Here is a 24,831-nt window from a genome sequence, read left to right as displayed (position 1 = left end):
ACTTGTGGTAAACTTTGTAAACAACTTTGTGTAGATCAAAAGCCAAACCAAGAAACACAGTAGCAGAAATAGATAGTAGAAGCTCCTGAATGCAGAGCAGCAGTCAGGGATTTGGTGCAGCTATTTTAGTGTCTCCAGGTACTAATCCCAGTACTACTCCTACTAATGATGCTCTTTGCATTTTAACCAGCTCAGTCAATTTCTACTCGCTTCAAACTTTGTTCTTTGGACCCAGTGGCCCTTCTGGCTTTGCACTCAGAAATTACTCCTGGCAGGCTTGGAGGACCACATGGGATGTCGCGGATCAAACCCAGATTGGGCCTGTACAAGGCAAATGCCCTACTTGCTGTACTATCACTCTGGCCACCTCAGTTTAAATTTTTTTTTGGGGGGGGGGCCACACCCGACGTTGCTCAGGGGTTACTCCTGACTGTCTGCTCAGAAATAGCTCCTGACAGGCATGGGGGGACCATATGGGACACCGGGATTCGAACCAACCACCTTTGGTCCTGGATCGGCTGCTTGCAAGGCAAGCACCACTGTGCTATCTCTCCTGGCCCTCAGTTTAAATTTTTTAATGCAACCTTTTCTCATTAGCTCCATAGGTCATATGCTTCCCTACCCTGCAGCTGTCATACTTTTGAGATTAAAATACCTTTATCACTTTGCATATATGCATACCATATAGGTATATTATATATTTATGTACATATATATTTATATATAAATCTGGGCCTGCTAGAGAAGGTCACCAATTCTAACTGTCTACTACCACGAGATGTCATTACTGGTCCCTTTATCCTTTGTGGGAAGGCAGGTACATGTGAAACGTTTTCAGACAGCAAAAAAAGACCCAAGGGTACATGGATTTCACCCCACCTCACAAACATGACCTGCATGAGTAAGTCACTGTGATTCAATCATGCTATGGATGAGGTGGTGGCCTCACAGGAACAGGTGGGCTGAGAGCTTGTCTGGGCCATTGTCTTTTCTGAGCCTGCAGGCAGCATATGTTGTGTAAGAAGATGTATCTGTGTCTAGCCTAGAAGAAGACCCCTTTGCTCCTACCTATCTTAACCCCTTTTTATGACAGTTGTCCTATGTCTATTTCTCTACAGACTACAGGCTGGAATGCAGAAATATTCCCTTCTATCTCTCCCTTTCCCCTCAACTATTACAAGTTTGTGATATGATGTCTGACACTTAGCAGATCCCACTAAAGTGAATAAATAGGATCCAAATGGATAATGATCAGATAAGAATTGGTTTACCAAAGTTTACAGAGCCAATAAGAGGTAGACACTGTTTATAAACCATCATTACTGTTTTCCTATTAGATAAGAGATGGGTAACTCTTGGGATAGAGACATAAGTGGATAAAGCTCTTACTTTGCATGCAGCTAACATGGGTTCTATCCCTGGCATCCCACATGGTTCCCTGAGCATTGCCAGATATGACTGGATCCTCAGTGCAGAGCCAGGAGTAAGACCTGAGCACGGCTGAATGTATCCCCTTCTTCCCAAATGAGGAGAACACTTAAAATTCAAGAAGACCCAGAGAGATAGCACAGGGGCGTTTGCCTTGCAAGCAGCCGATCCAGGACCAAAAGTGGTTGGTTCGAATCCCGGTGTCCCATATGGTCCTCCGTGCCTGCCAGGAGCTATTTCTGAACAGACAGCCAGGAGTAGCCCCTGAGCACCACCGGGTGTGGCCCAAAAACCAAAATAAATAAATAAATAAATAAATAAATAAATAAATAAATAAATAAATAAAATTCAAAAAGAATGCTCACCTTGGAGGTCACAGAGATAACAGAGCAGTAAGACACTTGTCTAATATGCAGTTGATCCAGATTCGATTCCTGGAATCCCAGATGATTCCCCGAATCTGCCAGGAATAATCCCTGAGCATAGAAACAGGAATAAACCTAGAGCAGAGTTGGAATCAGGTCCAAAAGCAGGATGAAAAGAAATAGGTAACTGCATCCAACTCAACTCCTTGATTTCACCTATGGATCAAAGACATCTAATTTCATCTTTCTGAAAATCTCAACCTGCATGTCCAACACCCTGCCTAATTCATTTTATAGGAATTAAAACTTCTCTTGACAGCAGTAGAATTCTTATTTTTGCCTCACCCCCATCCATCCATTCATCATCCTCACGTTTGATACCGTCAGCTCCCAAACAAAAACATTATCTTTTAAATTCTTCTTTCTCTCACTCCCCACACTCAGCCCACCAGCTAGACTTGCTGACTTAAAAACTCACCACAAAGAGTGGTAAGTGCAGTTAGAGAAATAACTACACTAACAACTACCACGACAATGTTAATGAGTGAGAGAAGTTGAATGTCTGTCTTGAATACAGGAAGGGTGAGGGAGGAGGGAGGTAGGGGGCATAGGTGGTGGGAATGTTGCACTGGTGAAGGGGTGTTTTTTTTTATGACTGAAACCCAACTACAATCATGTTTGCAATCACAGTGTTTAAATAAAGATAGTATTTAAAAAAACTCATGCCAAGAAAACATCCAGGACCTATATAAGCAATAGCCGGTGACCTTCTTATCTTAGCCCCTTGGGTCCTGTACCTGACTAATGAAAAGTCTCTATTTGATTTTGTTGCATTGAAATTCTAATCCCGGCTCCTCACCAGGGCTTAAAAAGCCTTAGAAGGCTCTGCTCTACACTGGGCCTGCCTTTTCTCCCATCAAACATTTCTGGTTATGCTCCTAGAGGGCTCTGCACAGGTGACTCCCTGGGCCCAGCATGGCTTCTCTCTGGGTTCAGGCACTACTTTTTCCAAGACGACTTCAAGGCCCACCCACCCAAGCTCTGGCTCCTTGTTTCAAGCTCTCCATGTTGATCCTCTCCTGTCAGCGCCTTGTTCATTGGCTTTCATATGATCATTTGTAACCACTTCTCCTCCCACTCCCATTCCAGCTAAGTTCTTTAGGGAAGAGGCCTGGCATACCCTGGTTCCTTCTGTACCCAGACCAGGAACCCCTTGAAGTTACAGGGCCATGCCCCATACAACTCTGGGGCAAAAGTCACATATACCATGACGTGAGAGGCACCCCCAGATGTTGGGCATGGCACAGACGAAGCCCTCGAAAGGGTTTTATTGAATAAATAAATTGAGTTAACTTAAATCTCTATTATAAGGAAATTTCATACCCATCATTCTGTGTAATTTTTTTAGGAAGGAAAGCCAATGGAAATAAATTTGATTTCTCTATTATACAAAGGGCCCTACAAAGGATTTGGAAGTCAGAAGGTTCTGTTTGTAATATCAATCTGGAATGATTATTTCAAACAGCCATCAAAATTGCCTACAATAAATCTGGCTTTTTGGTTTGTTTTGGTGTTTGGGTCACATGCAGCAGTGATTAGGGTTTACTCTTGACTCTGTGCTCAAGTTATCAGTGACACAGGACTCGAGAGACCACATACGCATATACCAGGGATTAAACCTGGGTCACTCATATGCAAGGAAAGGGCCCCACCTGCTGTACTCTATCAATCCAACTCCATGAGAATTCTATTTTGCATAGTAGATTTTACTCTCCTGTTCTTATTTCTGAACTGCATTTTTTTTTTGAGAGACATCAACTTTATGGCAATAAGTTGTGATGTTTATTGCATGACACTAGAAACAATTGAGGCTAAAAGTACGTGGGTGCACTGTTCTATTTCTGCAACTCTGGTCCATCACATGTAGCTCAGGCTGATTTAATAGGGGAGTCGGAACACACTGTACCCCTTGAACTGTAGCTTTTATCTAATGACAGTTTGGGCAATAATTTTTGAATAATTGAAGAACAAAACGTTTTCAGCCCTCACATTCCCCTTCGCTTGTTGCAATGCCAACATCACTCTATATCCAAAACTATAGGACAATTTGCCCAACAAGTGGGGATAACATTTACATTACCAAAAAAAAATAGCTTTTCAGGAAACATTTGGTGAACACATGCATTTTGTACATTAAATGACATCTTTACAAATAATGAAATAAACAAGGTCCTACTTGACCTTGGGATATGGGGTTTGTTTCATTAATAAAATCTGACTTAAGGCACAAACAAGATGAATGAATCACCGGTTTAATTTTAACCTTTTTTAAACCTACAAATTTCAAATCTTTCCACTGGAAAATTCCCTTGTTTTGAGATGCAGGTTGGTTTTTTGAGATGGTTGGTTCCATGTTCATGGAAAACTCCTCTGCACCACAGAGAGATAATATCAGTTAATCTCCCTTCCTTCTCTCCTTCCTTCTCTCTTTCCTTCTCTCTCTCTCTCTCTCTCTCTTTCTCTCTCTCTCTCTCTCTCCTTCTTTCCCTCTCTCTTTATCTCACTCTCACAGACACACATATATACACAGACTAAAGCTTTCTTCCAGAGAAGAAAGGCCACATTAAGGCCACATACTTCAGTAAACTTCATCCACTGAGGCTATTACTAATTTCTAAAATATTACTAATAATATCAGGTCTTGTTTTCCTATATAAACAAAATATATCAAAATGAACCAGAAAAAAGAACACTTTCAAACTCTCCATGTCTAATTGCACAGTGAGTGTCTCCTGATTTCTTGTATTATTTCCATAACCTTCCAGGATACAGATTACCTGAAAGTTCTCAAGAGAGTAATTTTTAAAATCTGTTAAAATGTGAATTTCTTTCACTGAATTTTAATATTTTTCTCTACTGAAAAATATATTATCTCGTTTTTTTTATAGTGATCCACCAATTTCAATGCTTTGGGTCTCAATTAGGTGCACTTTTAATACATAAAAGGCTTCTCTCAATGACAATATTTTTCAAAGATTTTCAATATACCATATTAAAGTAGTTTGCAAATAGGCTCCCTAATTTTCACGTAATGCCTTCCTCTCCTCACATTAGAGGTCAAGGTCTTTCAGACATCAATTTCTGCCCCTTTTTTCCCCCCTCAGGTGTAAAATACCTTTCTTCTCTGGTAAGCAGGCATGATTGCAATTAGTCCTTAATGGAAGACAAAGTGACAGTTTAATGAGGTTCTTTCTGTCTGCTGCCTCTTTAAATAGCTGATGGTATCAGCCAAATTCTTCCCTGTACTTTGACTTCAGCTGCTTTGTTATTAAAAAAAAATCACCTCAAATATACTAATAGAGTCATAAAGGACATTACTTTGAGAACCACATTTAAGAAATAAATTTTCTGAGACAGCAAGGAAGAAGAGTCCTCCCACATTTCCTCTAAGGTAGTTTCTGCCAACATTCTTGGATGTGTCTCTGAGGCAAGGATGATGGCTGGGAAGAACTGGTGGCATTTTCCTACATCCAAGGGAAGGACAGTCTGCAGGGGAAGGAACAATGATCCAGGGCTACTATGAGACCACAGTTTTCACCTGAAAACTCTGCACCTGACAAAGTGAACTCCAGAGTTAAGAAAAAGATTTCCATCAAAATGACAGTTTTGTTTATTCTTGTTTTGAGGACACACCTGGCAGTGCTCAGGGATTACTCCTGACTGTATTCAGGAATCACTCCTGGCAGGCTCAGGGAGCCATATGGGATGCCAGGGATTGAACCAGGTCAGCTGCATGCAAGGCAAATGCCTTACCAGTTGAGCTATTATTGCTCTGGCCCCAGAAATGACTTTTGGAAGATTCTCAAAGCACTACATTTTCTTTTTTTTGGGGGGGGGGCATACCCATTTGACACTCAGGGGTTACTCAGAAATCGCTCCTGGCTTGTGGGACACCATATGGGATACCGGGGGATGAACTGCGGTCCATCCTAAGCTAGCACTTGCAAGGTAGACACCTTACCTCTAGCGCCACCTCTTCGGCCCCAGCACTACATTTTCTAATTATTTTTTTGTATATCTACAGAGAAAGTCTCTAGGTTTCACATTCATCCCTCTAACATGGGGCCAGAGAAATAGTACAGATGTTAAGGTACCTGCCTTGCAAGAGGCAGACCCAGATTAGATCCCTGGCCCCATATATGTTCCTCTTCTCCTCACCATGAGTGACTGCTGAACACTGCTGGGCGTGGTCCAAAACAAAACAAAAAAAATAAAGCTTAAAGGTTTTGACTGGCTGCTGACATGCAGTAAGATAATTTCTTAAGTTCCTTTAAGGGACAAATATAAATACATCTCAGCCTTTGAGATTATAAACATTTATTCCATAAAATAGTGGGTCATCTATAATAATCCAAATGAGCACGTGAATGTAACAGATGCCCATAAATGATAAAGCATGTATAACATGTTTCAACCAGTAGGAAAGCAAATTCCTAAGCAATTTTTATAAAGATTGGGAGTCCCCACTGGCCTATAAGTGAATTGGATTCTTACTGCAAATATATCTCCTTATTTCCGTAACCATCTGAAATCCAGAAGTGAGCCCTTTTCAAAAATATATTCCTTTTTTCCATTCTCAAAATTCTGAAATTTGCGGGAAGGAATTAGAATCCAAGTCAAATATTCAGAAATATGTATCTCTTCAGAGTTTAATTTGTCTCAGGACAGAAACCCAGCCATGGCTTGTGGCTTTGGAAAAGATTGAGACTACTGGCTGAAAGTTATTTGGATTTACATACTCTGAGTTATGGGTATCAGTATTTAAAATCTAACAATGTATTAGCAATCCAAAATTGAAAATATAATGAAAAACAGATGAAATCCAGAGACAAAGGGCTCATACATGAGCAAGCAGAGGGGGACAGGGGACCTGGCTTTGAAGAGTAGCTACACTGCTTACAAGTTAAGTAACCTGGGGCCACTGACTTAGATATTTCTTGAATCTTTCCTCCATGATAGTGTGAAAATACATACAGCTATCTTTGGGTCCAGGTAGACAGGTCAAAACAGGGTTTCCACGGAGGAAACATAATCTGTCCCAGTGTACTGGACAGGGTGAATGAGATAACGGCAATAGGAGAAGCAGCAGAGAGCTTGGTGCATGGGCAGCATACAATGAATCTAGATGTGTGTATTATATTTTGCTGCTGCTGGGAAATCACACACATGCATAAAAATTCAGAACTGGTCTAGGAGGTGCTGCTTACTAAAAACTGGAACGCCAGCAGCATGATTCAATTATGGCTTTGCAGCAATGTGGAGGAAGGCAGATCCCAGAAAGCGATGCAGAGTGCGATGAGAATCTCGGGGTTGAAAACAAAGAGGACCAGTGTGTCTCCCCGACACTGGGCACAGGCTCACACGGAGCTCTGACTCTGTCGTGCCGTGCCCAGGTCTCTCCAGAAATCCAGCCTTTCTTGGAAGAGGCTGTGAGATCATGAAAGTACACTGCACTCAGACAATGAAGCCCTGAGTAGCTGTTTTCTATGATCTTGGGCAAGATACTGTTTTTTGAGCCAGAGTTTCCTTAGGTGCAAATTAAAAATAACCGGAGGTGGTCACTACCTTATTTCATCCGACTGTATTAATAATCCTGGAGACTCAGACACTTTCCTCGAATGTTATCGTCTTGTGGAATATACGATATTATTTATCCAGACTTGAGTTCTCTTAGCATTGCTCCAACTTGACCCCTGTAAAGTGGTCACATGATACTCCCTATTTACGAGATCTGATGGACTGAATTGGAGAGTGTGTGTGTGTGTGTGTGTGTGTGTTTGTGTGTGTGTGTGTTTGTGTGTGTGTTGTTTATCAAGATAAACAAAATCAGTCAGCAGGAGATGGATAGAACACTAGATAGCTGGATATTTTCATTCATCCACAGGATATGAAGACACAAAACAAGGGAATCAATAGTTACAGAACAATGGCCAACCCTTGCCCTTAGATTGCAAATGTGTTATCAAATAGTGTGGGGGAGAAAGGGAGGGGAGGGGATGAAAACCAGACCCAAGGTGATACAGGGACAGACGGAGGGTGAGGGGTCACAGACACTGGTGGCAGAGAGGGACAGCAACTCTGTACATCAGTGCCATAAACCTGAATATTTTTCTAGCCATGTTACCTGATCTACAATACTATTTTAAAATAGAAAACTATATCAAAAAACCGGGAATACAATTTTTCTGAGCGTGAGTGGAATGTGGAGAGACATGTTTTCAAAATGAAAGAAAGATCTCTTGGGTCAGGGACACAGCAGCTCAAAGAGAGCAAAAGGCCATGAGTAAAGTCCCAGACACGGCATGTTCCCCAAATGACTCCAGATGTGGCCCCAGTTGCCCCTGCCCCAGCTGCCAGCAATTTTGGAGTGGCCAACAAAAGAAAAATAAATTCTGGCATTAAACTGACTACTTTCGGGCTGAAGCCATGGCACAGCAGGTAAGGCGCTTGCTTGCCTTGCACATGGCCGACCCTGATTCAATTCCTCAGGACCCCATATGGTCTTCCAAGCACTGCTAGAAAGGATCTCTTAGTCCAAGAGCCAGGAGCCAGCCCAGAGCACTTCTAAACAAAAATAGGCTACTTCCCCTCAGATCAATTTTAATGCTTCTAAATAAATCTCTGGAGTAGAATAAAGGCAAAAGATTTTTAAAAAAGGATTCACCATCACTTGACACAAATTCAAATAACTGTTATTATTTGGAACGTTTGTCTTTAAAAAGGAATATTCTTTCTCTAAAAGTGACCGCATGGCCTAGAATGTGGTTTCCATGGCAACTGCCACATTTTGATAAAACTAAGCACAGAATGAAAGATGCAATGGCGCTGTAGTATAAACGGACCCTTCATTGGAGAAAACCCTCTCCACCTTCCAGCCCACATATGTTTGCCAAATGAAGTTTAATTATGTCTACAATGAGGGACAAGTTGAATTCTTGATAGCAGCTTAATGGCAGGTCGATAGGCTCATTATTATAAAGCTAAAATCATTACAGAACTTCAGAAGTGTAAGGACAAACATCTGATGATATGCAAAAATGGAGAATTAACTTGAAATGGACATTTCCATATATTTCCCTTAACTGATACCTAAGAAAGAGCACTCCTATACATAGCAATATATACAATGGCATAGAAACACAATTATTGCATATAAGAAATACTATTAATATATGAGAAGAACATTTATTTGCAAAACCCTGTATTACCTATGCTTTTGGTGTCATGGAAACAAGGTTTCTCACACAGGTTTTTGTTTTTATTCTTATTTTTTTCTTATTATGTTATATGGTTATATATATGTTATATATATATGTTATATGGTTTGGGGGGCCACACCCAGCTCTCCTTGGGACTTATTTCTAGCTCTGCACCCAGGGATCACTCCTGGCAGGTTCAGGGGACCACATGTAGTGCTAGAGTTTGAGCCCAGGTCAGCTGCATGCAAAGTGAGTATCTTATCCCTTGTACGATCTCTCTCCAACACAGTTTCAAAAAACAGCTTAATTTGGAAAACCTCTACTTATATTATAAATACATATGGAAAGGCTTTATTTAGTCTATCTTAAATAAAGCATCTATATAGTACACTGAAACTTCATCTAAAGAAAAAAAAAACTTGACCATGCTATACATGATATTAACACAGACCCACTAACAAAGCCTTAGTTTACTTCTGAGCAATAAACAGTGAATTGTTAAAAAATATGTCCCACCAACCCTTCTAATATCTGAGCCTACACATCATGCCAACTGTAGCAAAAGATAGTTAATAGTTAAAAGTACACTCAGTTCTTCTGTCCCACCAATGCAAATAACTCAGCACATAGTAGGTGTACCCCAAGTGAGGTGTGCAGGTAACCAGGTCTTCCTGATGGGCTTTATATGTCACTGTGTATGTCACTAGGGAGAAGAGAGAAATATCAAGAAAGGCTACATAAATGGCAACAGCTTCATGACATGTCTGTGTGTGGGGGGGCAGTTTTCATGGTCGAGTTTTCCCTAGAAATAAATGTAATTTGGTCCAAAGATAGAAAAATATTGACTACCCTTATTCTTGTTAAATAAGAAAGGCTAAAATCATATTAGTCCACATCCAAATATCTTCTATCTCTGGACCATTATTTCCACTTTCATTATTTTTTAAGTTTTCCATAGCATATGTTAAGAAGGCAAAAGAATTAGATAGAAAAATGAGAATAACACACTTGGAAATTAAGTGTGGAACACTGAGACTGTCAAACTATTTCTAATTCTGGCCAGGTTTCTAATATTCACTTCCCAAAGATTTTTGTAAAGGTTTCTGGAAGAGTCATCTGATGATGGCGCTAGAATGTGCTAGAATTGTAGCTTAGATGTGTTTTCTTACTCATTGCAACTACAACACTGGATCTTTCAAAGCTGCAGTTTTGTTGCTGAAACTAGAAAAATTAAAATAAAATATTCTCTGTTAAAATAAGAGTCTGCAATTACCTTTTGTGCAAGTATTTAAAAACATCTAAAGTCTTCCAACTGTTGATTTCCAACTGTTTTTTCATACGTTAGACTTCACTGGTTCTATTGGCCAGTTTTAGATCACGATTTAAGTCTGAAATGCTGAATGACACAATTCACCACGTCTCCACTACAAGGTGGCTAAAACTCATTCTTCAAGCACAAATTTTAATCCTTTTATTGCTTAAACATTATTGGACTTATCTATGTTGATTACGAATTGGCGCTTTCAAGTTTCTTTTGAAAGTAGTTAGTGAATGAAGAAATTAAAATGTTACAAAAATTACAAAAATGTTCCCACCTTGTGGGGGCAAAAAGAGAGGGCAACTGGGGAAACTGGTGACAGGAAATTAACACTGGAAAGGGGTGGATGTTGGGACATTATATGACCGAAACTCAACTCAACTATCAACAACTTCTTAACTCTGTATCTCACAGAGATTTAATTAAATTTTTAAATGCTCCCCCTTCAAAATGCATAATTTTATCTTCATCCTTTGAATAACATTATGAGAGATCATCAGTGCTTAATTCACTGCATGCACACACACAGATTAGAAGTGGAGGGTTTCTTTTTCTTGTGCCTAGATCATCAAATTCACAGAAGAGTAATTACTGTTATTGAGATATATATTTTTTGTTTTTCAGTTTTGGGCCATACCCAGCTACACTCGGGTAGTATTCCTGGCTCTGTACTCTGAAATCATTCCTGGCAAGTTCGAGGGACCATATGAGATTGAACTTGGGTCAGCCACCTGCAAGGCAAATGTCTTACCCTCAATGCCATATCGCTTTGGCTCCCTGTGGTATCATTTTTTCTTTTCTTTTTTCTTTATTTTTTGTTTTTTTGATGCTCAGGGGTTACTCCTGGCTATGCACTCAGAAATCGTTCCTAGCTAGGAGGACCATATGGGACACTGGAGGATAGAACCGTGGTCCATCCTGGATAAGCTGCATGCAAGGCAAATGCCCTACCACTGCGTCGTTGCTCTGGCCCCAAGATATCATTTCTAATTAAACTGTTCATCATAATTTCCTTTTTTGAGAAACAGATTTTTTTGCATTTTTTTTTTGAGTCGAACCTAGCGGTGCTCAATAGAAAGTTTTTGTTTTTGGTATTTTTTTTTTAGTAGCAGAGAGAAGAAAAGAGATTTCTGGAAATCCCACTTTTTTTTATCTTACTAGAAATCAGTATAAGAACATCAAGAGGATCTATTCACTTATTGGGGGCCAAAATTACTTCTGCTGGAACCATGAATCTCTGTTTCGGGATTCACAAAGGCCAGTTTTGGGTAAGGCCTATTTTATTGTACACAGAGTCTAAGTTCAATCGCATTGCCAATGCTACTCATAACCATTCTAAGCTGGCTGCATCTCATTTGTGTTCTACTGATGGAGGCTTATGACAGCAGCTGCCATCAGCCTTGTGATTCCATGTGTCTGTGCCTCCCCTGAGCCAAGTACAGTATCCAGGGAGAGCCCACCCCTAGATCACACAGGCCAAATGAGTGTTCACAAACACACGGAATTCTCTACATAGGTTGGGACCCTAAAAGACTACTCAAGGACCAAAAAAAACCTATCTTCTATTTATCTTCAAATTCAAAGGGATCAGCTATAGAAATTATTTTACTATATGGCAGTTCAGAAGCAAAATAAGAATGACAATATAGAACTAGGATGTTTGAAGATGACTTCCCAAGAAGATGATAACAAAATACATGCATTTTTTTCTTTACATTAAAAAACAAATTGACTCAATCTAGTCACTTTCTGAAATAATTTAATTTAATAAAGGGCCCCTTCCATATGATAAATATATGTGACATTATGTGTGTTTTGGTATCTAGTAATGTGGGTGTTTTTTCTTTTAAATATTATAACCTTGGGTTATACAAGAATGAAGTTCTTGAATGATGATGGTATAATCTATATGCCTTTTTTTCAAATGTATCACATCATATATCCTACCACCGGAAAAAAATCAATATTTTACAGCAAAATATTATATATGCAGATGCATTAGCTAAATATACAAAGTCAAAAGAGGAAAATTGTAATCTGTCCCTAGCTGTGCTTATATAAAGCAGAAATTTAATAACAACTAAAGTAGCTTTCTAGCACATTCACAAACAGGGAGTTCCCAGTTGGTAGGATTCATTAAAGAAGGTTACTGTACTTTACAAGGCTTTTCTTATTAATATATATTACATATTTGAAAGAACCAATAGGATGTTTTACTATATTGATTTCATTCAAGAAGCGGCTGATGGAATAAAACAGCAAATAAAACCATAGTTTCCAAAATAGTTATTCACTGGCCTCTGGCTAACTAGTATTTTCAAACAGTCCTTTCTACAAAATGGCCTCCATTGCTAAGTGGGAGCAGCCAGACAGGAAATGAAAATCAAATGTCTCTCTGGAACTTAGATGAAAAATGATACAATCCAATACTTAAGATACATGTGCTTGTTCTGTATCCAACCACAAAAGGCTGATTTGAAAAAGACCTAGTTTAAAGAATATATGTCCACAATTTGTGAACGGAATTCTGGACTTAAAATGCATTATTATCCATTAGATTCTTTAGACCACAGTCACGAAAAGAAATAAATGGAGAATTTAAGACTTACCTGAAGGAAACTTTGAATTTCCTTCAAAGGGCCAGCAAAGTTTAACAATAAATCGTTAGCATTTTGGCATGTACAAAATTTTATCTACAAATGAATGATACAAATCTTAAAATGTATTCTTTTAAAACAAGTGTAGTCTATGGGGGGGAAAAAACATTTTCATCAGAAAGCATTTAGCCTAAGGTTCCTTTTGCACATGAGCAATTCTAGTACTTCGGAGTGAAACACAAAAGAGAAATTATAATCTTACGTTTAAGCATTCAGTATATCAGATAATTCTCAGATTTAATATTTCAATCAGTATAAGTTCAACTGATAACCATATTCTACTATTGTGGCGACCAAAGTATACATAATAAACCTACATTTTCCCTTTTGTTATCAATGGATGAGCCGCACCCTAGACATGGCAGATACGGCATATGCAAAATCAAAGATTTCCACCAAATTTCATCTCCATTTGTGTTGGTTTTCCACAACAGCACCAAAAAATAGTAGAAAATTACATAATATAAGTAGCTTATGGTGGCAATGAGTCAATTCTGTTATGCAAATAAGCTGTAAACAGTCCTACACTGACTCGAAGTCCCAAATATCCTACCATTGAAGACAACAATAAGGTATGGCATCATGGTTAAAGAAGAATGCAAGTTTGGAAACACCCTTTGTGAACTGCATGGCTACCATCCCAAAGATCAGCAAGTATTTTATAAAGGATCTAGTGAGATGGGTGGAAAAGCATAATGCACATTGACTTAATGTGGTCCACCTGGCTATTCTGGTACCAAGGCTTTGAGAACTTTTTAGTTAGCAAATAGCCATCAGCCCACACACACAGACACACACACACATATATAATGAGTTCATATAATATGGACCAACTCTGTATTGGTCAGAGTTCTATTGCTCTGGTTATTTTCTGAAGAAAAAAAAGATAATTCAAGGTCAAATAAAAAAGAACAAAACACTCCTATCTTCTTCGCCTTATTGATTCTCGCCCCTTCCCTCACCAATTAGGAGCTTATTTAATCAACGGTATTTCTATTGTTTGAACGCTATAAAAACGATGTAAGCCCATTTGATAACAGAAGAGTTCTTTTATAGTCTGAATATCTATTACTTGTGAAAGAAGGTGAGTTAGGAAGAAGGTAGGATGTGAATAGATTTCCACAGGATGAGGGAGACTCAGCCCTGGTCGATGGGAGGGTGGATAGATTGGAAAACAAAATAATCTTTTGTAATGTTACCAATTGCTCTATGATTTTTCTGTAATAAAATGTAACAGCCCTCTCCCCAAGAGACTATCAAGGCCTTTGATTAGATACGCCCTAAAGAATGTGGGGTGCCACAAGGACACACACCCAGTCTGATATTTTTTTACATAGGAAATTTATAAAGATAATTGTCCATGCTGACAATGCACATTTCATCCAGAAATCTGAAGAGTCAAATGCTACCACAGCTGGGGGTTATTCTGCCAAATGGCTTCCAACAGGGACCACAGAGATGGAGGCTAGGAGGCATGTATGTGTGCTTGCAGGAAAAAGCAACAGACCTGGTGGGAAAAAAGCCCTTCTCTCGAGTCATTATCCATACACACACACACATATATATATATATAATTTTTTATCAATTATCATCTGAATGATCTAATCATATTTCGAGTTGAATGAGAAAAAAGCAACAGTAGAGAGGAAAAGCAAAATACGAAATCAACTGCTTGATTACCTACAGAGATTAAAACAAAAAGCAAGGAGTGAAGCTGATATTTTTCATAGGGATTTGCAAAGGCTGAGGGGAGGGGTATGGGGTAGATACCTTAAAAAAAAATCCATCATGAAAGGAACTGAGACAAGATTATAAAAAAAAAAAAGGCCAAGTTATAGCGCGCCATGGGATTTTTAATCTGGCTACCTGTGGTTTCTGTAGTTAAAGCCTTATTCATTCTCCCAAAGGGGAGGGGTTGGGGGAACAGGCAAGAAAACAAAAAAACACACCCCACATTTATATGTCAGTTTTGCAAATGATCCAACAGCGTGCATCAACAAGAAGAATACAACATAAAACGCTGATGACTTTTTTTTTAAATAGATACTCCTTTTATCAAAAATTATTGAGAGTTACCTGTGAATCTCGCTTCTTGAACTCTTGAATTTGATTTTCGTGCTCCATATTGGCAGCGCGAAGCTGTTTTTCCAGGTTTTCCATGTCCCGTTCATGGTCTCGGACTAGGCTATCCTTCTCTGCGTTATGCTGCTGTAATAGGTGCGTCTTCTCCTGTTCATGCTCCAGCCTCAGCTCGACTATCTGATTGGACAATGAGGAGGACAGTTCATCAACAGAACATCCTTGTCGTCATGACAACTCATGGACAGCTTAATTTTTCTCTAATTTGTCCAAGTTGAACAATTTTTATTTTTGCGTCATTATTACCTCACCTTTGAAACACTCATTTGGTAGTGGTGGCTGGAAAGGGCTGGGGTGGGGCATAATAGATCTTATTCAAACCTCCAAAATTTCAAGCCAGTTGGATAAATCCCTCTGCTATGTGTTGGCACAAATGCCTGAACATTGCCATATGAATAAAAAGAAGAAAATGAAGATAATGCTAGGTATTTCCTTCCCAAGAATTTGAGTATTAATGATCAGCAATGATTCTAAATGGTTAATCGTCAGGATGCTTTGCTTTTTACTTAAATATGTACACACACATACACATACACATACACACACACACTCACACACACACACACAAAGCAGCAATTATATCAGCCAGTTTTATTTTACGTTTTTTTTTCCAGATAAAAGATTGAAGCAAAATACGCATATGGAGTATGGTATATACAGTGGTCTTTTTTGGGAAAAAAAAATCAAATGATCAATTTTAAAGCTCTATTATCTCGTTGTCAGCCACGGTAGATACCAACATAAACAGATGTTATGTGTTCCAGAAGGGCAGCTGCGGCGCCGCAAGCTTGCGCCATGATTTCATGAAAAGCATTTCTATTCTCCGCATCCTTTCCCAGTCCACTCCACAAGGCAGACTGTGACCTTGGCCAGTCTTAGCCTCTCCCTGCTAGACTGAATGGCAGCCTGAGACCAAGGGCCTGGTTGCCGGAGCTTTGATACTAATCCTCCCAGACTGTGCACAATGGCACCCTACCTGGCCTGCAAACTATAGCCAGCCAGGCTGTCTTTGAAGCAGGTGATGAATAGGGGACCGCAGGAAGCCAGCTTCCCCTGTGAAGTCCAGGCCACACAGCTGCTAAGAACAGTCACTTGGATTTTTCTTCAGTTTTGGTGGATTTCGGGGGTAGAGGGCCAAGGCGGGGGGAGAAGACCGCTGTTATCTAGAATATGTTGTGTTATTTTCGGCGTGAGAATCCATCTTCAAAAAAGGCGAACTGTAGGAGACTGCTCCAAATCGATCCAGTTTCCTGCAATGACTCACCAGACTACCTTATCTTAAAGCTATAGCATTCATTTCTTCAGGCACGCCTGCTGCACACAATTTCAGAAATGAGCTTCGTTCAGGAGTTGAAAAGCACACCCTTGTCCAATTACATGTTAGGAACTCAGCACCGATTGCATGTACTTGTAAACATGGATTTCAAAATGTTTTCTGACTTTGATTTTTCACTCAGGACTTAGTATGGCCTTAAGAAGAAAGTATACTTACTCTTAAATAGATACACACACTTCATAACAAAATATTGTATAATATGGAATGCTTTATTTTGTACCAGACAGCATACATTCATTTTAGTGAATTTAGGTTCACTTAACGTTTCGGGATCCTTCCACCATTTTATTCTACTACTGGCAATATACAGATAAAATTATATATTATATATATATACATATATCCCACAAAGTTACTAATAAAAGTTTTCTTTGGTTATATAAGATAATTGTGCATATTTTATTCTATGGTTCACATAACTACAAAGTGAATCCCAGAAAAGGAGAATTAATATTGTTTTGACATTAATGCTCCCCAACCAGGCAGTCAAATATATCAATTATTGAGTTAGAATATTTCCAGTTCCTGGGTAAATTACTATTACTACTCAGCGTTTTGTTATCAGACATCACTAAAATAAAATTACAAATCTTAGTTAAAACTGCTTCAGAATTTTACACAAGAGATAAAGGAAGTAGGTAAGTTCTACTGAGATGACAGAAGTTTTAACGATATTTAGAAAATGGGTATGATTGAAGTGAATATAAAGCAAAAAAAATTTTAGTACTCTAGAGAAGTTATGCATTAATCTATAGCTGAGGCAGAAGCATCATGGAAGTTTACTTTTAAGGAAAGACAGAGGCCAGAACTGGCCACAAAAGATAGAAAATGCTTTGCCCCAAATGTGAGACACATGCATCAAAGGGAAATTTTCCTGAAGTTATCTGAAGACCCATTCATGACTTCAGCCCATTACCCAAATTCCAGTTTATCCAATATAAAAAAAGTCATAAATATAGAAGCAAGGATGTGGCACAAGTGGTAAGGCACATGTGAGTCTGACATAGGACCCATAGCACTACATGGATCCCCCAAGCTCTGCCGGGTTCAAATGAAAATATGAGATTTCAAGACTACAGAGATATGCCATACTTCATTGTAAGTCTTATCTTCTGGGCCTGTGGCTCAGGAATGTTAGTGAATGACATCAGCTCCATCTCCAACTTACCTTTGAAATGAAATAAATTGCTCCCATTACGTGCTTGCTTCAACACATATAGGCACCTTCCAAATGTTGCACACCCTTTCTGTCTTCACCATGTGTTGGATTAACTGAGTCCTACCCTACTCATTCTCCAACCCAGAGTGTGATCTGATGTTGGATTACTGGGTTCCACCTTATACAGTATTCGTTCTCTACCCTAGGGTGTGATTTGGTTCTTGCTATAATAAAACTTCTGGTCTCAAGAAGGCATGGCATTCATTCTCTGGTCTTCCTCCACTAAGCTGCCTTCCTTCTTAGGATTGGAAGGCTTGTGTGTTGGAATTCCTGGTTCATGTGTTAGAATTTCTGAACCCTCTTTTACCTCATTTTACTCTGTGAATTATTACCTGTGTCAGCATTTTCTTCCAGACTGGCATCTCTTCAGGTCCTGGTACTGGAGCCTGAGGCTTCCTTCTCTAAACCATTATTTATGTTCTGCCAGTATTCCAGCAGGAGGTTCCTTTCTGGTGAAAAGTCAAGCCTGAGAAAAATACCCTCACAATCTGAAAACATCTCGATGATGGTTTCCTCATACCCATAGTGCAATCATCAAGGTAGATCTGTGTTAACATTCTCAAAGTCTGTTTCCTCCACCAAAGTAACTATTCCTATGGGTACATCTCAAAAGTAAGCACGAAATAGCCTCTCTGCCTTGGACAACTCAGATTGATCAACAACAATAACGTCTGGTGGAGCTGATTGTGATCCGAAGAAGGTGGGTGGTGTAAAAGCCAAGAGTTAACTATAGAGGCAATAGCTTGTTAAGTTGGTTATGTCTGACCCCATAATATATGCACCAGCACCACCAAGAAATTGACTTGATTAAAACCAGCTTAAGAGCTGCCTATAATATAAGAGGGAAGGTTTTGAATTCCCTAAAACAAAAATACTGAGCCCTGGACCAGGTAACCATGCTATATTATAGTACCTATGCGGCATGTCTTAACACAGAAGAGTATGTCTTCCAGAGACAAAGAAAATATTCAACCATATGGGACGCCGGGGGATCGAACTGCGGTCCTGATCCTTGGCTAGGGCTTGCAAGGCAGACACCTTACCTCCAGCGCCACCTACCCGGCCCCTATATTCAACCTTCTTGTGCGCACATCTGAGATAATAGGCTGGACTCGATGTCTTGGTGGCTCGGGTTTGTGTGAGAAACTGGCTTTATTGCCTGGAAAGAATGAGGTTGTCTGTTCTAAAGTTGTGAGTTTTGTCAGTCACAAAAGGTGTGACCCTCCTCTAGTCCACTTTGAATGTGAAAGATCCAGGATGAGGCTGAGTGTCTGACAGCTGAGTTCCCCTCACACTCACTCCAAGGTTTGATGTTTCATTAACTTTCCAACTAGGCCCTGATATAAATGTGTGAGGACAGAAACACATTCTGGATCCTGAAAGCATCCAAGAGGAAACCACTAGCTCTCCAAGTCTCCAGGGATCTTAGAATATAAATTTTAAATAGTTTTATCATTAAAGTAGTGCCAGAAAAATGTGGCCTGTACACCTTCTCATCACTTAGAAACAAAGACAAAAAGGATGGAAGGACTCATCACTTATCTGTACACAACTCCTAGGAGATATTCCAAGAACAGACCTTGATGTCACAAATTCCAAAACCAGAAACAAAAATGATGAAAGTGATAGAATGCACCCAATGCATCACAAAAGAAACTTGGGTGATGAAACACTAACTAAAATAACCTCAAATAAAACCCAATTATAAAACCTCTAATTTTCCAAGCTATAATTTGATGAGATATAATATTTTATTCCCAACTCCTAGAAGCTGAAGGGTGTATAGAAGCCCTGAGAAGAGCCCTCTTTATTCCTTGGCTAGGAACAAAGGGGAGTATGAGGGGAGACCGCTAAGTAGAGCCCAATGGATAGATCCATCCACCTCACAATGGTAACTTCTCTAATTCCAAATACATAGAAAAATGTAGATTCTGTTGTATGGGGCTTCCCAGTACAATGTGAAACCAGAAATAATCCCAATAATATTTGGTCTGCTCAGCTGCTGAAATTGTTTGTGTAACAAAATTATATTTCAGGGCAATATAGGCCTTACCCAGAAGACACCTGGCCTGGGAGCTTCTGAGTGAAAATAGCAGGAGAAGTGGAAAATAGTGCTTGCTGGTCACAATCAAAGAGAGAAAAAGGGGGATCTCATCATGATCATCAATCCCAGAGGCGGGGGGGTTGAGGCAAGAAAGAAGATACGGCTAAGGAGCAGAAAACTGGCTGCTAGGAAAAGGCTTAGCCTAGAAGCCATGTGAGGAAATATATATGTTAAGTTAGGACCATGAAATAAAGCTGGCTGACTCCTGGAACTTCATCTGACTGCTTTGTGAATCTCTCTGCCTGCAACGTTTAGACCTGCCAGGCCGTAAGCTGCAGGAGCCGGGCCTAGCTGAGAAAGGCCTCACCATCCCCACACCAATTCTATAACTATTTAATTTATATCAAGACAACAGATACCTAGAGCATGGGAAGTCATCAGCTAGCCCTATTGCTAGGAAATCATTTTTTGAAATGAATTTATTCTCTACTAATGAATGGATACACTTTCTGATAGTTACTGCAAAGTACCGGCCAACTTTTATTTCTTTCCTACTCTCAAACACAACTTCTGAAAGTGTGGGTTGTGGGATTACCTGGGATCATATAATTGATTAGGGGTTTATTCTCAGAGTAAGATAAATTTCTGGCTTATTCATTTATGATATATCAGCAAATGTTTCTTTGTATACCTATTTTATAGATCCAGAATCATGGGGGAAAATTCTCAGGCATAAAGAAGTTGCAGGTGGAATGTTTAAGCAACTCTCCTCTGGTTTGAATCTGGACCCTTACATATGGTCCTCCGGCATTGCCAGAGGTGATTCCTGAGCAGAGAATCAAGGACACAGCCAGATGTGGACCAAATGCCCAAGCCACACCCATCCCCAAGAAAAGAAGCTCTATTTTAGATAAGGATATCATTTATATTAATCTATATGTGAAAAATTCCAAGTCAAGAAAAAATAAAAGAGGATGAGGAGCTTTATCTTAAATACCTGTCCCCAAGGATCATACACAGACTCTGAAACCAGGCTCTAATGACCAGTGAGTGGGCCCAGGATCTGTAGCCTTGGAGCCTGGGTCTCTGAATCTGGCAGTTTCCCAGGCTGTGAATCTGATGCTGGCAGTTTTCCAAGCTCAAAACGTTGCCTGTTGCCTGTAGAGCTTATCTGCTATACCTCATAAATGGCTCCATTCCTATATTAGGTGCTTATGGGAAGAAATTCCAAAGAGTAGGGCATAGTTGGATCAGGAAACAAATTTGTCTTATCACTACAAAGAAGACTGGCTGGTATGTAGTAAGAGTTCCAAGTTATTCACTAAAACTGGGAAAGAAAATCCAAGCCAAAGAGATCTCAGCAGAATATGATGAGGTGAACTAGGACACATGGACAGAGAGAGAGAGAGAGAGAGAGAGAGAGAGAGAGAGAGAGAGAGAGAGAGAGAGAGAGAGAGAGAGAGAGAGAGAGAGAGAGAGAGTCAAAAGCAGACAAAGTGACATGAAATAGGCACATGCCTAGGAATCAACACCCTATGTGAAATCCATTTTGTAAAGGTCTTAGGGAGATCTGGACACAGTCAAAGTCTTAGGAGACCCTGAGATCACAAAAGAAATGATTGAGCTTTGGGGATGAGATTAGTCACACCATCACCAAAATCATCTCAGATGTTTCCCACTTTTATCTGCACCCTTGTGTAGGTGAAGACGTCCAGCCTCAGTCAATGTTATTGCTTCTTAACCTTTCAGGGAAAACCCTCTGCTAAGAATGTTTACATTTGCCCACTGAAGAAGTGTGGCTGGCTTCTGAGCTCTGCCCTTTTCACATGGGCAGGAAGTCCTACAAACATGCCTACCTTCTTGGCAACCAGGGCTATTTCCCCCTTCATCTGCCCCTGTCCCATTGGTCCCTTTTCCTTCATCTTGCTTTCTATTCTGTTCTTTCAAGGGTAGCCCAAATCATCCACTATTCTATGCTATATCACCTATTACTTACACTACCAAGTTATCTAAAGACTTACAATTCTATTCAAGTTTTCTTGTAAATTATTTTACTCCTCTCCTCTCTTGCAAAATTACATGATTGTAAGATTAATCTACTTCATGTAAATTTAAAAGCAGATGGGCATACTCAGACTATTAACTTTTCTAATTTATGTCACTGTAAAATATAGGTTTTGAAAAGAAAAAAACCTTTATCGGGGCCAGGGAGGTGGTGCTAGAGCAGGGGTCTCAAACTCAATTTACCTGGGGGCCGCAGGAGGCAAAGTTGGGGTGATCTTTGAGTACAAAGTCAGTAGTAAGCCTTGAACATTGGGGTGTGTGACCCAAACAACTAAAACAAAACAAAAAGATTCCTCTAGGACAGGGCCACAAAATGTTGTAAAGAGGGCCGCAAACTGCCCGTGGGCCGCGAGTTTGAGACCCCTGTGCTAGAGGTAAGGTGTCTGCCTTGCAAGCGCTAGTCAAGGAAGGACCATGGTTTGATCCCCCGGCATCCCATATGGTCCCCCCAAGCCAGGGGCAACTCCTGAACATTTAGTCAGGAGTAACCCCTGAGCATCAAATGGGTGTGGCCCATAAACAAAAAAAAAAAAACAAAAAAACCTTTATCAACTTATCTTTGATTTACAATTTTGTACAATTTCAGAAATTTAAACTTTATTTTTTATTTATTTTTTTTTTTTGGTTTTTTTTTTGGGGGGCCACACCCTGTGACGCTCAGGGGTTACTCCTGGCTATGCGCTCAGAAGTTGCTCCTGGCTTCTTGGGGGACCATATGGGACGCCGGGGGATCGAACCGCGGTCCGTGCGCAGGCAAGGCAGGCACCTTAGCTCCAGCGCCACCGCCCGGCCCCATAAACTTTAAATTCATTTATATGTGTAGTTGTCCCCATCTCCACAATTTAAAAAAAGCAAAGATGATCTTGGACCGAATTCCTGCTCTGTTAAAGGCCCAGAGCTCCACCCACCACATCAGGTTCCTACCAAGGCTAGACAAATGGTCCAGATTCACAACTGATCTCAGAGAGACAGACACTGGTAGCTAATCATCCTGCTCCTGAGGGGCATGGCCACATAGGCAGCCACATGATGCCTCCAAACTTCACAGTACTGATCATTCAATGGAAGCATCAAAAATCGATGGGCAAAGTACATAGAAGCCCACTAAGCTTAATAAGTGAAACCAATAACACAGAAATTCAACTCTCAAGGATTTACTAACACCATTATGAAATAATATGTTGTAACAAACAACATAAATTATTTTGTGACTACTAGAGTAGGTTTGGGTGGGAAACTGATGATGAATTAAAGATATAATACAACCGTATTATGAACATCTTTGCGAATCACAGTATTTAAATAAAGTTTCATACCAAAAAATGAGGGGGGAATAAAGAACTGTCTCATATGTAGGCTATAAAGAAACAATCAGAGAACAACAAATGGCCAAAGGCATCCTAGTGTGTGGCTGTGAAAGGGGTTTTAGCAATAAGATCCCTTAGAAGCGATGTATGCCTTAAATTCTCATTAGCGACACTGTAAATCACAATGCCTCCAGAAAGATGGACAAGAACAAAATTACAAAAAGAACGCTGGGAATTCTGCTTTGGTAAATTCTCAACTGATTTTGAAATTTCTCAAATGCTTTCCTTGCATCATTTCGGTCATTAAAACTGTGGCTGCTTCCAAAATATTTTAAGTGACGAGGACTGATACATGTGGAAAGGGTTGTTCTTTGGGTGGGAGCTTTTCTTTAAACAACAATAACATGTATTCTGTCTGGAGAATGACATTTGTTTATCTGGTCAATTACATTTCCTTTGGAAGGCTTTGTAGTGAAAAGAGAAGATACAAAATATAAGATTAAAGAATGATCCAATGGGATTGCCAAGGGAAAAAAATCTGAACAGTTCAGGAAATCCTAGCATGCCTGGTTTGTTGTTTGTTTCCAACTTGAATGAGGTTTGTGAAAAGACTTTTCCAATTGTCTTTTTGTTCCAATGGGTTATTCAGGAAAGAAACAGGAAATCTTGATGAAAGCTTGGGCTTTACGGGATATTTGTGTAGTATTTATCCCCTGTTTGATGTTTTTCTCTCCACATCTGTGTACTGCAGCCCACATTTTGGCTGAAATCTTTTAAAATATCACTTTGCCCCCCAAACCCCAACCCCACTGCTTTCTACCTCATGGCATGGAAAGCCTCTTTCCCTATAGGAGGGGCTCAAAATTTAAAACGAAACGAGGAAACTGAGTCCCAGAAAGCCCGGATCCGTCATTTCCTCCTGATGCTCATTCCCTCCTTGAACAATGCAAATCTTAGTCAGGCGAAGTATGACCTTCAAGTCCTTTTCCACCAGACTACCCCTAGCAGTGGTGAAAATGAATAGTACCCCCTTGGGGGGATGTGAGGGCATAGCCTGAAGCAACCTCTGCAAGCTGGAAGTTTCTTTGAAATGTCCTATTTCATCTTAAACATTCATGAGAACTTTGTACTTAGCAAAACAGGAAAGTCTCTGTTTGTTTGAGTATGAATGTCACCGCAGCAGTGAAGTGACTTTGCTTTCCCACAAAAGGACTCGGAAACTGCAGAGCTCCGGGAACCATGTTGTAACTTCACACATGGGATCCCCAGTGGAGGAACTCCAGTGTGAGAAGACAGGGCCTGAGTGACCCACATGACCAGTGACCAAATCCCTTTCCACTGGGAAAGGCACTAAGGAGAGAAATGTGAGACAAAAGAGAAAAGTTGACCAATGATAGGTGAAGGGCAACTGAGCAGAAGGGCAGAGGCCTGGAGAAGAAGGAAACGCAGTCCATTATCCAGGAGTTGGTGTGAACCCAACTATGTCCGCCACTGGCAGGAAATGACAGGACCCAGGGCTCAGGCAGAGAGCAAGAACAGAGTGATGATGTGGAGAGGATTGTGGTATCTGGAGAGGCCACCAAAATCTACACCATCCTATACTTGCTGTTACTTCAATATGTTGCAGGCTGGGGGCAGGGGGTACTGCACACTGGAATGATACTTTCGGAATGAACAAATTTCAAGTGACTCAAA

General features: G+C 40.1%; 1 protein-coding gene across 1 annotated transcript in view; it reads right to left on the bottom strand.

The window, feature by feature from the left end:
- CEP112 (centrosomal protein 112) overlaps nt 1-24,831 on the bottom strand; it is a 429,834-nt gene that overhangs the window by 233,019 nt on the left and 171,984 nt on the right. The window contains exon 18 of the mRNA XM_049768363.1: nt 15,104-15,286. Coding sequence (XP_049624320.1) covers nt 15,104-15,286 — 183 coding nt within the window. The remainder of the gene's footprint in view (nt 1-15,103; nt 15,287-24,831) is intronic.

Source organism: Suncus etruscus, chromosome 1 (genome assembly GCF_024139225.1).
Source record: "Suncus etruscus isolate mSunEtr1 chromosome 1, mSunEtr1.pri.cur, whole genome shotgun sequence".
NCBI classification, from domain to species: Eukaryota; Metazoa; Chordata; class Mammalia; order Eulipotyphla; family Soricidae; genus Suncus; species Suncus etruscus.
The sequence above is the reverse complement of the archived record's forward strand: the minus strand, read 5'-3'. Positions and strand labels throughout refer to the sequence as shown.